The sequence below is a fragment of the Perissodus microlepis genome, chromosome 20 (genome assembly GCF_051167445.1).
Source record: "Perissodus microlepis isolate ML-2025 ecotype Zambia chromosome 20, ASM5116744v1, whole genome shotgun sequence".
Classification (NCBI taxonomy): Eukaryota; Metazoa; Chordata; class Actinopteri; order Cichliformes; family Cichlidae; genus Perissodus; species Perissodus microlepis.
In genome coordinates this window covers 27,180,506-27,197,236 of record NC_140480.1, presented here as the reverse complement: position 1 = coordinate 27,197,236, position 16,731 = coordinate 27,180,506, and the positions used below count along the sequence as shown (strand labels likewise).

At 42.0% G+C, this 16,731-nt stretch overlaps 1 protein-coding gene across 2 annotated transcripts in view; it reads left to right on the top strand.

Annotated features, from left to right (window-relative positions):
* LOC146364719 (uncharacterized) overlaps positions 1–16,731 on the top strand; it is a 28,923-nt gene that overhangs the window by 7,161 nt on the left and 5,031 nt on the right. Inside the window, exons 2-5 of one of the 2 annotated variants that reach the window (XM_084915864.1) lie at positions 9,031–9,257; positions 10,186–10,243; positions 10,413–10,491; positions 12,323–12,669. In XM_084915864.1, coding sequence (XP_084771990.1) covers positions 9,124–9,257; positions 10,186–10,243; positions 10,413–10,491; positions 12,323–12,669 — 618 coding nt within the window. In that variant the 5' untranslated portion in view covers positions 9,031–9,123. Of the gene's footprint in view, positions 1–9,030; positions 9,258–10,185; positions 10,244–10,412; positions 10,492–12,205; positions 12,670–16,731 lie in introns of both variants that reach the window. The other variant, XM_084915863.1, reaches the window with a different exon arrangement.

The following is a 16,731-nucleotide window of genomic DNA, read 5'->3' as shown; positions in this document are numbered from 1 at the left end:
ACCACTAATTGGCACACTGGTTCCCCCCCATCTGGCTGACAAATCTGCCGATAAAGGACGCCCTCCTTTTCTACCAGTTTCCTCCACTGGCGCAACATTTCCAGCACTGCTGCTGGCAAATCTCTCCTCTCCTGGCGAGTAGGGCCAGTTCCTCTGCGCCAAAACTTCAAAAAGCCACTAATCGTGGGGTCCTCCCTCTGCAAAGTAGCAAGGTCTGCAAGTGAATGAGAGGGTAAACCCGAAATCATAGATTGGATTACTTGCTGGGGTGGTAAAACTGTTTGGACTAAAGAGTCTGGAAGGGAAGTACCAGGAAGCAGTGTTTCTAAAGATACAGTTTGATCGGATGGCTGACACTGTCGGGACAAAGCATCTGCATTGCCATTTGTACGACCCGGACGATACTTAATTGAAAAATCAAAAGAAGAGAGCTGAGCAGCCCAACGCTGTTCCAAAGCTCCAAGCTTTGCTGTAGTCAGATGGCTCAAGGGGTTGTTGTCTGTATAGACAACACACTTGTTACCCAGCAAATATTCTCTAAATTTTTCAGTCATAGCCCATTTCAAGGCTAGGAATTCAAGTTTCATGGAGCTGTAATTGGACATGTTACGTTCTGTGGGCTTTAGCCCTCGACTAGCATAAGCTATAGGACGCACCTTGCCATCAGCTTGCTGTTGCGAAAGCACTGCCCCCAGACCCCAGTGGCTGGCATCAACCTCCAAGATAAAAGGTTGTGAAAAATTAGCATAAGCCAATACGGGGGAATGCACCAACCGAGCTTTCAACTCTTGAAAGCTATTTTCACACTGCTCTGTCCAAACGTCCTGCAGTGTACGCTTGGAGGGGCGTTTGTGCTTAGTCCCAGCCAGCTCGGCCACCAACTGGTGAAGCGGAGCGGCTAGGGATGCAAAACCTGGAACAAAGCGGCGATAGTAACTAGCAAACCCTAAAAATGACCTCAATTCAGCAACAGAGCTAGGAGTTTGCCAATTAGACACAGCAGATATTTTATCTGGGTCTGTGGCTACCCCATCCTTGGAGATCACATGCCCAAGGTACTTTACCTCTGTCTGCAGAAAACAGCATTTTTCCAACTTGGCCTTCAAGTTTTGTACCCGCAAGGTCTCCAGTACTGCTCCTAGGCGCTGAATATGCTCGTCTACTGTAGTAGAGAAGACAATCACATCATCCAGATACAACAACAAAGACTGGTGATTCTGGGAACCAAACATTCGCTCCATCAATCTCTGAAAGGTGCTTGGTGCATTACAGAGGCCAAATGGCATGCGGTTGAACTCAAATAACCCAAAAGGAGTGCAGAAAGCAGTTTTCTTTTTGTCTGGCTCAGCAACAGGGACCTGATTGTAGCCACTAGCCAAGTCCAAGGTAGAGAACCAACATGCACCTGACAACACGTCCAAGGACTCCTCAATTCGGGGCAAGGGAAAAGCATCCTTCCTAGTCCTTGAGTTCAGCAGACGGTAATCCACACAAAGCCTGATACTGGAGTCCTTCTTTCGTACTACCACGATTGGGGATGCAAAAGGGCTACAACTTTCTCTGATCACCTGACTCTCCAACAGGTGTTGAATATGGGCCTTAACGCTCTCATACTCTGAAGGTGGAATCCGTCGATACCGCTGGCGGACCGGAGTCTCATCTAAAAGTGGGATCTCATGAGTCATTAAATTGGTACACCCTAAATCACCATCATGAGAAGAAAAAACAGATTGGTAGTCACGCAAAAGGGCTCTTACCCTGTCCTGATCCTGTACAGTGAGGGCTGAGAGATCAATTGCATCAATTGCAGTTTTCAGAGGGTTGAGTTCCACACTCTGAGTTGCCATGGTAACACATTTTTCCTCTCCCAAATCTTCCAAGAGCCTGGTCAAGCCATCCGATTGGCTGACAACTTCAACTTGGCACAAAGTGCCAAGCTGACTGCGAGGTGGCAAAATGGCCTCAGTTAATCCCACATTGGTAACTGGGATAAATGCAGTGCCACTGACCACTTGGATCAAAGCTGGAGAAGAAAGGAGACCATGAGGCAAACCAGCATCTAATGGTTCAAAAAGCGCGGTTCCAGTGTGTGCTGAAGGGACTTTCCGACATGTAGTTGGTACAAACTTCATTGTGCCTGCAGGGATGCAAATTTTCCTTCTACCCTTAACTCTCACTGGGCCACTAACCTGTGCTTCGGGCTGTAGCTGCGCTGTATGGCAACGCTGCAAAGCCTGCTGCCACGGATCCTCCTGCACTAAAGGAAGGTCAAAAAGAGCAGAGCCATGTTCCAAAAACAGCTCCCTATAACACTCACGGATCACATTCATGCCGAGTACTCCACATATTTCTGAGTTGGGGCTGGGCTCCAAAGGATCTCTAACAACTAACACACCACGTTTTGGTATTTGCCTCCCTAACACCTGGCAATCAAGCTCCAGGTAACCAACATAGGGAATATCTAGCCCATTAGCTGCCCGTAACCGCAGCCAATGGCATGCTTTCAGTTTCTCTGGACCCCAGTTCTTAAAATGTTTGGCAAAAAAACTCTCCGTGATTGTAGTGACCATGGACCCAGTGTCTAATAAACAGGAGACATCTACCCCTCCCATATTAATGGTAACCTTTGGACAGGAGCCTACCAACTTGGGTGGGGGACCAGACATTTGAGCATTACAACTGTTGGAGCCAGTTATGTCCCCATCTGATATGTGGCTCAGCATAACAGAGGGTGCTAGTTTTCCGTCTGCATGGAAAACGTGCCCTGACCAAATGAACTCCTGCTAGGGGCTGTAGATTCAAAGGCTACTACCCTCTCATTATCACAGTCTTTAGCAAAATGGCCAGGTTTCTGACACCGTCTGCAAATAACCTGCCTTCCTCTCTGCGTGAACCTAGGCTTACTTGATGTATGGCCAACTCTCAACTCATGTGTAAGCTGATCAATCTGGGCCTGCTGCCGTTTTAACATTTCCTTAACCTCTGCTAATTCTGACCCAATAGTATCCCTTGGCACCCTTGTTTGTCCTGTATGCTGAATGCTGTAGACTGCTGGGACAGAATAAGTCCTGAACCGGCCAGGTTCTACTCCTACTCTGCCTTCCCGCTCCCACCTGAGGGCTTCATCTCTTAAAGTATGGAGGTCATAATCTGGATGTTCACGAACAATCCTTTTAAGCTCACGGCTCAAATTTCCGTCCCGGACACCCTCTACAAACTGATCAGAAAGCAGTCTAGCAGCCTCAGGAATTCGCCTCTCTGGACAACTTTGAATCATTTTGTCCATGAGAGAAAACAATGCATGGGAGAATTCCCTCAGTGACTCTCCTTCTTGCTGCCTTCTTGCATAAAAAGCTTCCTTAACAGCAATAAAGGACATGGGGCAACCATACTGGCTAAGGAGAATATCAAAAATGCGGTCTGGATCTTCTCTTACTTGCTGGGACCTATATTTTATTTCCTCACGAGCATCACCAGTCAAATGATCATAGATATAATGGGCTCTATCAACAGGGGCAAGTCTACGAGTGCGCATCACAGATTTTATTTCCTCCACCCAACTTTGGACACTAATTTCCCCAGTTCCACTAAACAGGGGGCACGACCTCTCTCTAGGGATATAAACTAACCTCTCTCGGGGAGAGCCCTCCATAGGGGTGGAGTCATGAGGTCTACAGGGGCTAGAAATGCCTGATTGGGACTCCATAATAATAAAATAAAAACCCTCAACAGTAAGTGTGCCTACTGTGTTTAAATGCAGATTACACTTTGTTACCACCAGGAATTACCAGCTGCTGCTTTGCCTAAAAAAATAAATAAATACAAATATAAAACAGTTTAAAACACACCCATAAAAATAAAAAAAAGAATTTTACACAAACCAACTGACTAATCGCTGTGCACACCTAGAGGCTCGTCCTGTCCGACAACGCCAGTTTGTGACCAGTGGTAGGTACCTATTTAAAATAGGACAGAGCCGTAGGCGCACAGTCAGTTAAAAGAGTTTAATTTTGAATACAAAATAAAAGTAACAGTGTAACAGCGGCACCTAAAAACAATTAAAAAGCTTTACCTTATTAAAAACGATAAAACTGTATGATTGCCCATGAGACAGGACAAGCGCTGCGGGGAACCGTTTAAGAACAAATCGACATAGCACACAGGTTAAAAAGGGACGGCAACTCACACATGACCCCAAATGGGCAAAACACTATAGAAACAAAACAAAATCTTCAGTGCCGTCTTCACTCAGGCCCACCGCTGTGCATGCAAAAGCGGCAAGACAAAAAAGGATTTGTTTTCCCTGCAGCGCCTTCACCGTCTGCGACTATCTATCTATCTATATAAATAAAAGAGGGTTTAAAATACTAAAGGAACCAATATCTGTGGTGCCTGCTGATACAGAAAAAATTAAAACAAAAACAAAACAATCGACAGCCGCAGCAGTCAGTCTGTCGACTTACACCAGTTTAAAACAAATTAAAAACACACTGATGTGTCGGGTCCTCTGCCCGCAGCCAGAAATCCACCTGGCAAAGCAGCAGCTCGGCACTCTGTCCACAAGTTCGTGTCACACCCTAATAAATGTGGGTCAGTGGCGATGAAGTCCACTATACCGTTCTCACGGGAGCAATGTTTCCCACCGTTCTAACAGAAGTTTAGAGGAGGACCCATATCAGACTTTCATAGACAGAAGTTAAGAAACACCAACTTGCACCAAGCACTCGCAGCTTCAGGTTTGCAGAGCAATACCCAATTGCCCACACCTGCGCTTATGAAAGGATCAAAGACCAGCTCCGCCCACCAGGGGCGGTCCCAAGTCTCCAGGTCTCACCTGTCACAAATATGTTCTGAGCAACCGATTGCAGGAAAGACTAAGAAAGCAGGAACTAAAATAAATGTTAAAAGCCCTTTTCTGACATTATGTCTGCCTTTAAAACTTGGGTCAGTTTTATTTAAATGTTCTTCATAGCTTCAAATGTACATTCCCCCAACATGGAGACACATGCTCATCCTTTGTTAAGGGCTGTGGGAGAGATGAAGGTACATCAGATAACATGAAATGTGAGAGATTAGGCTTGTTTTCTTGTTAACTTGGGATAAATGTCAGCATGAGCCACGAGAATCAATAATAGTCATTGTAATCAAATATTGTGGGTTTACTGCAGCGACCATTGATATAAAAGCGAGAAGAATCCCACCATTCTCTGAGTTGTGCAAAGTTTCTCAGGCAACTTTAGAAACATTTGACTGTTTTTTGTTTTAAACTCAACACTTCACGCAGCTTTTTTTCATGTGGCTAATACTCAGTCAACATTTCCTTCACAGTACAACTCCACTGGAGAACAACAAAGACTTTTATTGTAAAGAGGCCACAGCAGGGTTTTTTTTTTTAATTGCAAATAAATATCTGATAGAGACAGCCATCAAATTTGGTAAGATTTTCATAATATTCCCAAAGTATACATTCTACTGGTGATTCCCTCACTTTTTTATTCATTATTGAGTAAAACAGATCAATATTCACTGAAAGCTGGTTTACATTTAACGTTTTTAGTTTCCACTTATTACAGTATATAGCCGCACTCAGTGGATGTATTGCCATAAAATTTGGTAGTGGTAATTATAATTCCTGGAAAGCAAATTTTTTCTGGTGATTCTCCTGTAGGGCCATCAGAAGGTCAAAGTTTTCATTATCAAGTGAAATCTACCAACATTTAACAAAAGATTTGACAAACCATTTCAGGGTCTCATTTAGGGTTTTAAACAAAGTGTCTTCATCCCCAGTCAGAATGAATTGGAATAACTGTTTGTTTATAGGGATCTATCCATCCGTGTTCTTTCATTTATCCAATTCAGGATCACAGGGAGCTGGAGCCTAGCCCAGGTGCCATGAGGCGAGAGGCACACCGTGGACAGGTTGCCAGTCAGAGAGACGTGCAACCATTCACACTCACATTCACACCTTTGGGCAATTTAGTCTCACCAATTAACCTAGCCCCACTAGATGCAAATCTTTTGGCTGTGGGAGTAATCTGGAGTACCCAAGAAGACACAGGGCGAACATGCACAGAAAGGCCTTAGCCAGATGGTGAATTCAAACTCAGGACCTTCTTGCTGGGAGGCAAGAGCAACCTTCCCACAGGGTGACACAGGAGACCAAAATTCAGAACTTTTAACTGGTTATATACAGGTGTTTAGTCAGAGAGCGGAAACAAATCTATCAAGATAGGCAAATGCTCAAAAAAGTCATAAATTACAAATAAAACAAACAAAACATTCATAAGTCGCCAAAACAGGGGACAGTAAGAAATGGCATGAAATCCTGAATGGTGATAACAAATCGGGCAATCAGTCAACTCGGAGGAGTTATGTAGGCGTTGCGGCATGAAAAGGCGGGTAAAGAAAGGTGGGAATTTGGAGTAACTGATGTTCATAACAAACATAGATTTCAAAATAAAACAGGAAGTGACTAAACAGTAACTCGACGTCATGAGAACTGTTATTATTAATTAGCTGCCTCCCTCCACTATCCTGGACTGAAGATGATGATGGTAGTCCTCCTTCTGTTGAACTGAACCTGTGGAAGGTGGATAACTGGTTCTGGTTCATGCACAGTGATCCTAACAAGGAACAAGGACTGTAGTCTAAGACTTGATGAGCTGGATGAGAGACTAATTAGTAATTTATTTGTTACCAGGTACTTGGTACATAGAATATTTGTGGACAGAATCACCAGAAATACAGTTCAAATCTATGACTGTCCCAAAGAAAAATGAACCCCAAACTGTATTCAACCAAATCACAAGGTGACAGTGAATGTGCACAGGTACAAGGAAGAACGAAGAAGAGTATAACAGCAATCCTTATTTGGCCTCACACTCAGAATGCAGTGCGAGGGCTAAATTACCAGAGCTGCTTCAGGCTGATGTGTTTGTTTCTGAAAAGCCCAGTTGTAATGTGGTAGTTCCTCCTAAAAACAGCCCGAAGGTGTTCAAGGCTTTGGTTAACCTTCAGAGAGGATACATGTTGCTCACAAGACTCCAGACAAATTGGTAAAGTAATTCAGTCTGTGGTGATTAAATCTTGAATAGAAGGAAATTGTCTGCGTGGAATCCAAAACTAAATTACATTGTTTAAAGAGGATGCCCATACGCAAACCTTACAAAGAGTCTGTCTAAAAGGACACAGTCCAATAGATTGTGTTGCTTAAAAAGAAATCCGTAGCTTTAAACTGAATAAACAGATAAGAATCAGATACATGCAACTTTAGTATGTTTCCTGCAGTCTGCAGCGTTTTTGCTGATAGACAAGTGACAAACACGCATTAACACACATGAAAAGATGTTGTCATAGTAGACAGATGGCATAATTTGACAGAGATTAGGCTTGTTTGTTTGGTCTTTTTGTTATAGCTCCGTGTTTTTTATTGTTTACTTGAAACATATTATGCTGCCAAATGTGAAAATTGTCTGCCAAGCACCAAGCAGCAGAGAAGAAGAGGGAGAGATGTGTGTGTCTGCTCGCTCCGCTTTCACACTTGTCTCCTTCGGTGTTTCAGGTCACTCTGCCTGCTGACATGTTCGGCTTTACTGTGACTCATTGTACCTCCTCAATATGGAAGTTTGTTCATGGCAGAACAAGCAAAACAGGGAAATTTACATTAACCATTTAAAGCAACCTGAAAAATAGCACGCTGTCTCACAAAACTGCTCAGATTTCCTTTTTTTTTAGTTAGAACAATGTATTCAGTGACATCAGCGGGGGCCTATTATGTTTGTTTCAAACTTTATGTTTGCATTCCTGGACTTTTCTAGAGTAGTTTTGTATAATTCATGGTTCTAAAGAGTTCATCGACTTTCTTAAAAAAAAGGCTTCCTTCTCCTTCCTTTTATAACATTCTTCTAATTGGCTGGCCCTCACAATTTAAAGATTAAAACAGCAAGTGTGTGCACATTTAGTGCTAACAGCCATAAGTTTTTGGGCTGAGATGGCCATGTTAGGGATATCTGCTCTGTTCTTTTTCCATCATACAGAGTCAAGAGCAGAAAACAAGTGTTTGAAATTGAGTGTTCAGAGAAGTGTGTAGCCTGAGATTTGCCGACTCAAGTACTGCAATCTTTTTGAAAATCTGGCTATACATCCTTTTTCTGCTGTGTATCCAAGTCTGGGTGACCAGAGCAGCAGTCTAAAGCTGAGATACCCAGACCTCCCTCTCCCCAGCCACCTGCTCCAGCTCTTCAAGAAGAGAACACTTATTCATTCCCAAGCCAGCCAAGACACATAATCTCTCCAACGTGACCTGGGTCTTCCCCGGGGTTTCCTCCCAGTTGGACAGGAGAGGTACCCAGTAGGCATCCCAATCAGATGATCGAACTACCTCAACTTTCTCCTTTGGTGCAGAGAAGCAGAGACTCTCTCTGCCAGAAGTCCTCCCACATTGCCAAATACTCTTCATCTTACCCTTTTGGCTGAGCCCCGATACCCTTTGATGGAAGCTCACTTTTGCCGCTCATATCCACCATCTTGTTCTTACAATCACTACTCACAGATCTTGGGCAATGACTGAAAGGTAGCAGTTGAAGGCAGGAGCTTGTTGTTCTGTTCCTTGGCTGCTCAAATTGGTTTAGGGACAACTTTGGTTGAGTTTTACATGTACTCACTGCTGAAAAGGGAAAAAAACGTAAAAAATTGTAGGTCCCGTTTAAATGTATTGTTGGATCGATGTGGTAACGTTTAGACATAGATGCTATGCTGCCGAGCAGGTATGCTGTTGATGTCTATGTAGGTGTGACACAAAGCTCGGTAATCCCTCAAACAAGGTAAAGCAGCAGCACATGCCTGAGGCGTAATGTCTGTTCACTTCAGTGCTTCATCCTGGATGGGAATTCACTCTCTCTTCAAACTGCTGCTCTCCTTCTGCACCGTGAATATAATATTTTGGCTCCGCTGCTTTGTTAACGTACTTAATGTTTCGTAAAGGTTAGATCACTTTGTAATTAAGCACCGCTCTGTGCCTTCTCCCTGCAGATCCCAGTGAGACCGTGGCACTTCCCGGCGTGCATGAGTGTAAGGGTGTGAGTGTGAGTGTGTGTGAGAGCAAGTGAGCGCCAGCGCTCCCACATGGCCTCCATGCAGGACGGGCTGAACTTCACGGCTCCTCCCTACGGCAAGGTCCTGCTGCTGGGTGCTATCGCTGCTGCCTCAGCCTTTGTAGTTACGATCCTTATTGTGGTGCTCTGCGTGGGCTGCCAGAGGTGAGCGCTATGCACGCATGAATGACCGTACACACATGTTCAGAATCAGGATGTTCATTTTTAAGATCTGTATATTGGTTGCTCTTGGCCTTTTTGAAGGATATTGGTATATTGGTGGATAAGTTTGGATTTATGGATGCCAGTTACTCATATTTGTCAGTTATCACAGCTAAAGATTGTGCGATACGAGCAGAAAGACTTTAAAACAAGTCAGATATTGCTTTAGAAAGATTACTTTATTTTGCTAGAATCAAAGAAGAATTAAACAACAAAAAAAAATATAAAGACTAAAAAAATTGGTATTGGCAGCATCTTTAGACCAAATTATGATTCCCTGTGAGTCACAATCAATGAATCCCTATTTCAAACCTTTTAAATAAGCTTCAGCAGAAGTGCCAGTAAAATAAAGTAGAAGCTCTATTCCACTGGCAAAATCCAAGCTGGAACTACTTTTACCTACTTGAGTGGTTTAATCCTGTGGTGTCAAGCATAAGTGTTAGGCCCCCTGCAAAGGGTCAAAAGGCAGAAGTGAGGGTTCATAACACGATTAATAACAAAAAAAAAAGGGTTTTAAACTTTGAATTTCTTCTAATCTTTATTTTTGATGCAAAACTGATTTGAAGAGGAAAGAAGCAAAAAGGTCGACATGCCCGGTTTAAAGTTTAACAACTTGCTGTTTAAAAAAATGCATATTAATCTGAAATCTGGTTAAATGTGGTCGAAGGGCTCTTGTAATCTAGTAGAGAACATCAAACCTGCACTACAGTGCTCAGTAATTCTCCACCACTGGTATGCACATGTGCAAATGTACTTTGAATGTCTCTCTCACATATGCACAGTCATAGGATGACTCAGTCGCACACAAACAAGGCTCACACACACACACAGTGTTGAATCGTGTATGACAGAGTGGTTGTGTTTGTCACAGGAAGGGGAAGACACACAATGTCCCCGGCGAGGGTGGAAAACACCGCCTCATGGACATGGTAGGTATCAGACAACATGCTCCTCAGTGTTTTGTTTGTATTGCAGCAGAGGTAGCTGAATAAACTCAATCCAGCAGGGCGCACTATCATTCAGAGGGCACCTCTTCAGTCTTAATTAGTGTTTAACTGGCCCTTGTGTTTGTCTGTTTGTGTGCATTTGTGTTGTCAGGGTATACTCAGGCAGTCGAAGCTGCGGTCCATCAGTAAATCAGACACTGAGATGAACAAGATGAACTGCAATGGCAAAAGTGAGTGCATCTTTTACGTACTAATCCTGACCTGGGCTTTTTATATGGTACGCCGCTGGTGTCAGACGAAAACCTTGCATCACCATGATATCAGCTCTTTAGGAGCCGACCAGCTGCATGACAAAGCACTTTTGATATTATGCAGGGGTGTTTGGAGGGAATTTTCAGAGGGATGGGGTATTTCATTTTTTCCTTAGACAGATTAGAAGCTTGTAATTGTTTTGTTAATTTAAATCCATGTCAATCACCAAAGCTGGAGATACACTAGAGCGAGAACAAATTTGTGCATGAAATGGTAAAACAGAAAATAATTCGAAAAATGTAACAGCCAATTAACAGCATAATAAGTAGAAGTACTATAAATAAAATGTAACCACTATCTGTTCTGTTCTGGCTTATTTAACTTTATAGTTATTATTTATACATTTTGCTTGACCATGAAAACATGTGGGAAAATATCCAGTTTTGTAATCATGTATTGGTAAAGAAGACCTTGGAAAACTGCTGGACACAAGTCTGGGTCAACTCCAAGTCAGTCAGATTTTAAGAAACCTTCAAAAGCAAAACACTTGAAAGGACTTTAATGGATTTTTTATACATATATTTATCTGTTTACTCATTTTGTCCTCATTTTTAGCCTCCAGGTCACAGTCTGACTCAAACAGTCATCTGAGACTGAAAATTCCCTCCCTCCTGAGACTTGTTTGTGATATTGTTTTGAGGTCATCACGATGATATCTCCAGATTTTTTCTTATTTCAATCTGAAATGTATTTGTGAAGCTATGATGTGAAAATGTCCAATTTTGCCCTATCTGGTAAAGAATCCTCCCAAACTTCCTGGATGAAGAGCTGGATCTGGATTGACTTCAAAAGTTAATCATCTCTGGTAAAATTTCATGCACATCCATCCGTAACCTTTAGAGTAATCCTGCTAACGAACAAACGAAGTAAAAATTAAAAGAAAAGAAAGAAAGGAAAAATAGAATTAAACCAATCACATAACTTCCTTGGCGGTGATAAAAAAATTTATGTTAATATTGCAAATAAGTGCAACATTTTTTCTCCACATCCGTACTATCCGATCTGGCCCTAAATCTGGCCCTAAATCCACAAATCTTCTTTTCTGAAAAGATTTGAGGACATATTTGCGGAGAAATTTACCCTGAAACAGAATTCACATTACATTTACAACTCAGCCTTATTCCACTAGACGGTTCAGTCTTGATTTATGAACGTGCATCTCTCTCTCGCTCTCAAAGACACAAATCACAGTGCCAAGATAAATCCTGGAGCTCCATCGCTGACAGTCAACAGGGGAACTGTGTTTGTGGGCACTGTGACAGTAGCCTCAGAGAGTTTGAAGAAATATAAGCATATGTCCTGCTTCATACTTGTCCTGCTTCCACTGCAGTGGAATGAAGCCAATTTGGATGCATATTCTCAAACATCTATGTCAGTTCCCAGTTTACTGTCAGCTTCAGATTTCCTCTTACCAGTGAGAGATTTATTCATGTTCACAAATGTTTGCTGAACCTTCCGGTAAAAGAGGAGCATAGTTTGTGAGTTCTGCTCCCTAGGGGGGTATCGGCTGCACGGACGGTAGAACAGCAGGCTGTATGTGCCTTGCAGAGGCATCTAAAAAGAAAAGGCTAGCCAGCACGGACCTTCTGCTGCTGCCCAGCCGCCGGTCTAACTCTGACCTTCGTTCTCAAGGCAGGCAGCTTCCCCAGATCCCCTCTGGGACTGGAGAGGACGGCGAGCACACTTACTCTGAAGTGGGCCGGCGCTCCTCCACTTCACGTACTGATGATGCCCTCTACGCCATGGTAGGCAGGGCCGGGCAGACAGACACTCCGGCCCCTCCGGCCGTCCCTGCCAACACCCCGGCGCCCCCAGACCCAGACGGCGATGTGGAAGGAGGGCTCCCCGAACCTGAGGCCCAGGTCATGTCACCCCCTCACCCTCCGGAGACGGCCGAGTACGCCTGCGTCAGGAAGCTGAGGAAAGCAGATAAGGCGCCTCAAAAGAGGGACAGCGGGACGGATATGGGAGAACCACCGGCACCGCCTCCAAGACACGCCCCGCCTTCACATCCAGCTCCTCCTCCACCACACCCTCACAGCACCAAGTTGCCCCGTAGAAACGTCGAGACCTTCAATGTCCCGTCCTTCCCAAAGGTTGGTAGGGTTAAATGTTTTGCATGCTGAAAACTTAATCTTTATGATCTGATAGGAAGAGTTTGACATTTTAGATTAGAAGTTACCGTGTTTGGATCAGAAGTTGGAGTAATCAGTTGGTTAGTAAGATGCATTTGTAGACTGTATGAAGCCAAGGTGCAACAAACCTCAAAAAAAGATTGATGCAGCAGAAATGGGTAGCTATAACAAATAAGTCATAGAGAATATTTACCAGTATACTTTCCATGAAGGAGGAAATTTGCTAGATTGACCTAACCCATATTTTTTTGTAACTATGCTGTGTAAAAATGGGCATTTTAACATTAAACTCTAAGCTTATTGACTCACTTTTGAATTCGGCTTCAAATGATCAAAAGAGGAACTGCAGTTTTTTGGCATTGCCTTTATTTAGACTTTAGACTTTATTTCATTTCCATTAAACTTCCTCCTGAGGTAAAAGAGAAAATATACAACAAACAAAACATAGGGTTATATAATACATGTCATCAATAATCATCATTAACAAAAAAGAAAAAAGAAAACTGTCAACAAATCACCCACATCCAAATACAGATACAATTTCTTTACTAATTTTTGCAAGTAAACTATCCTAAGTATTAAACAACTATTCCAAACCTTTGGTCTCAACCTAAAATACATAGGGAGATATTTTTGACTGCATTCAAATAATGATATTCATCTCCAAGTTTTTCCAAGCTACTAAGTTCACATAAATGTTTAATATGTTCAACTCCATAAAATCTGCCCATATCTACTGGGAAACCACTAACATGCTAAATAACACCGACTAGAATGATCTAAACTACACAAATAATTTTCCAGTTGGAGCTCTCGCTTAAATATTCTCTAATTTATACAAAGACTGTTATTAAACATTTCAGAATTGTTTGTCTCACAATATCAGATATCCTCATCTCAATTACTGCTTTTATATACCTGTCATTCACCACTCAGGTATGTTCCCATATATAAGAAAGGCTTGCTTTAACGCCAATATTCACCACCACTTAAAAACACCTTTGTTATATTGATTTTTCAAAAAACTAAACATGAGAAATGATCATTAATAATGATTAATAATAATTTGCTTTAATAAACCTTCAGTTGTTTTTAAAGTCAAACCGAACTCCACTTATGAGAAAATAAATCAGCTGAACAGTTTCAAAAAGCACATTGCTTCTTCCTGCAGGTCAGGATAAAAACCAAGCCATAAAGTTCAAGTAACTTTGTAGACTTCCATGATAAAAATGTGGTGAGGTGTAGATCAACACCATTTCGAGTGCCCCCAGGAGTACAGTGGATTCAATAATTTTGAGAAGGAGGAAGTTTTTGCCACTAAAATCAGCCAGAACGAATGGGATCAGCTGTCCAAATCCAGGTGTACAAAGCCTGCAGAGACTTACCTAAGACGATTCAATGCTCTAAAGGATGCCAGAGGGGCTTTAAAAAGCATTGAACTGAGGGTCAGAACACTTTTATAAATAAGCTTTTCATTTTTTGTCTCAATAAGTTTGCAACAAAAATCCAAAGATCTATTTTCACTTTATAATTTTTCCCTTTCAAATGGAATATACAACACAATAATAATGGATTGCATTTATACAGCGCTTTTAGAGACCTTCAAAGCCCTTTACAATTCCACTATTCATTCACTCTCACATTCACACACTGGTGGAGGCGAGCTACAGTTGTAGCCTCAGCTGCCCTGGGGCAGACTGACAGAAGCGAAGCTGCCATATCGCGGCATCGGCCCCTCTGGCCAACACCAGTAGGGTGGTAGGTGAAGTGTCTTGCCCAAGGACACAACGACCAAGACAGACAGAGCTGGGGATTGAACCGGCAACCGGTTACAAGATGAGCTTCCCAACCCCTAATAAGATGCGCAAACAGCTTTTGAGTACTTTCTGAGGTAATTACACATTCAAGTTTAGAAAAATAAAACTTTCTCAGGCACATTATAAAAATACTAACACCTGAACAGCTGGTGTTTGCACCTGGAACTAGAGAACTGATTTGAAAAAGAGCAATTTACAACAGAAGGAAAGAAATAGAAATGTAATTCCTGATAAAACCATTCTTTTTCTCCTGCTGTTCAGTTTTATCAGTTTTAAGTGGGATTTTATCAAATTAGATCAAACAAATTAATTAGTGAGCCCTGATAATAGGATATTGTTACTTGTGGACAGAGCTAAGCTTCAGATTTCCCTTAGAGACATGAAAGCAGCAGAAATCTTATCATCTAACTCTTGCCATGAAAATAAGCACAGGTTGTTTCCCCAGATGTCAAACTATTCTTTTAAAACTTGTCACAGGTGTGATTTATACTTGATGCTGACTCCACATGACTTTTAGACATGGTTTTTATACAACACACGTTTTTCAGTGCTCATTTTCATGAAAAGAGGGAGAGATACTTTAAAAATTCAATTTAATCGAGATAATTCTTAGAAATAACTTCTCAGGTACAGTGTAGTAAAATTTGCCCCCTTCTGATTTCTTATTTTTTCATGTTTTATATCATTAGACAAATTCTAATATTAGTCAAAGATAATCCAAGTAAATAAAAGAAGCAGTTTTTAAATGATGCAGGGAATAAAGTCATCCAAACCTATCTGACCCTGTGTGAAAAAGTAATTGCCTCCTAAACCAAATAGCTTGTGCCACACGGCAACGAGAACTGCAAGTTTTTTTTAGGGGCATTCAGAGGTGGACTCAATGATGTGGTTTGGATCATTATCCTGCTGCATAGCCCAAGTGTGCTTGAACTTCTGGGCATGAACTGATAACCAGTGGTAATACACCAGCAGTAAAGGAACACAGACTTTCCAAAAAGTTCAGCTTTTGTCTCATCAGTCCACAGAATATGTTCCCAATAGTCTTGTGGGTCATCAAGGCTTTATAATGCTCTCCAGACTGATGGATGTCCATGACTTTGTGTCTCAGTAGTTCTTGATTTTCTTTAGATTGTGGCACGATGTGTTGTTTTTCTAAATATTTTAAATCATTTTATCCAAAAAGGATCTGTTTGAGTAATTTCTCGATTCAACAGGTCTGGCAATAATCAGGCCTTAGCGTGGCTAGTGAAATTATACTTAGCTTTCCAAAACATGCGGTTAATTACCTTTTCTCATATGATAGCATTGTCACATTTTGCAGCTGGGTGGCAAAACTTAGCAGCACTTTGCTGAGATGCACACGAGAAATGAGCGGACAAAGATTGATGGATATGCCCCTCTCCAAATCATCACAATACTTAGGAAAACATGTAATATTTATCATTTAAGCAATAAACGCAAAGTTATTCCTAAATAAATAAAACCCAAAGTAATGTTGATGCCTGACAGCTACATATTTCCTTTGCAATAAGCCACAGAAACACAGCATCACCTTAAGTGGTCGGTTTTATAAACTGAAGGAAGTTAAGGAGGATGACTAGAGGGAGAGAAAAAATTATCTGCTGAGTTTTTAGTGTCTTGTGCAGATCAGCCTTGGATTTTTTTCCACTCCCTACACTGGAGCTTGGTGCAGTATCTCATATCATCCACTTTCTAAAACAAGCAGTTTTAGTCCCTCCTTTAAGCCCCTTTCTTCTGATTGGCTATTCTTCTAAAACAGAAGGTTAGGCCAAGATGTGGGTGGGGTTTCTGTGCTCACAGCCAGAGCTGTGTGCCTGAGATGTCCACATTAGTGATATCTAATCTCTGACACTGAACAGAGCCATGAGAAAAAAAATGAACTGTCTGAAACTGATCTCTTAGAGCAGTGTGAAGCCATGTATGAGCAACCGCTATTGTACATATAGACATGACAGAAGCCAAGTAAACGGATAACAAGTTTCCATAGAACATGCGGCCATCAGTTTCTGTTTGGACAGAAATGTCAGAAATGTCACTGTGATCATTATTTCATTCTGTTATTCTCTGTCAGCAGCAGTACGACGCATAAATATGCAGTTTGTGGTGCTGTGATCAGGATCTGCAGAGTATTTCTTTCACAGTTCCTGTTGATACTGCAGAGGATCTGCTCGGTTGTAATTGTGCC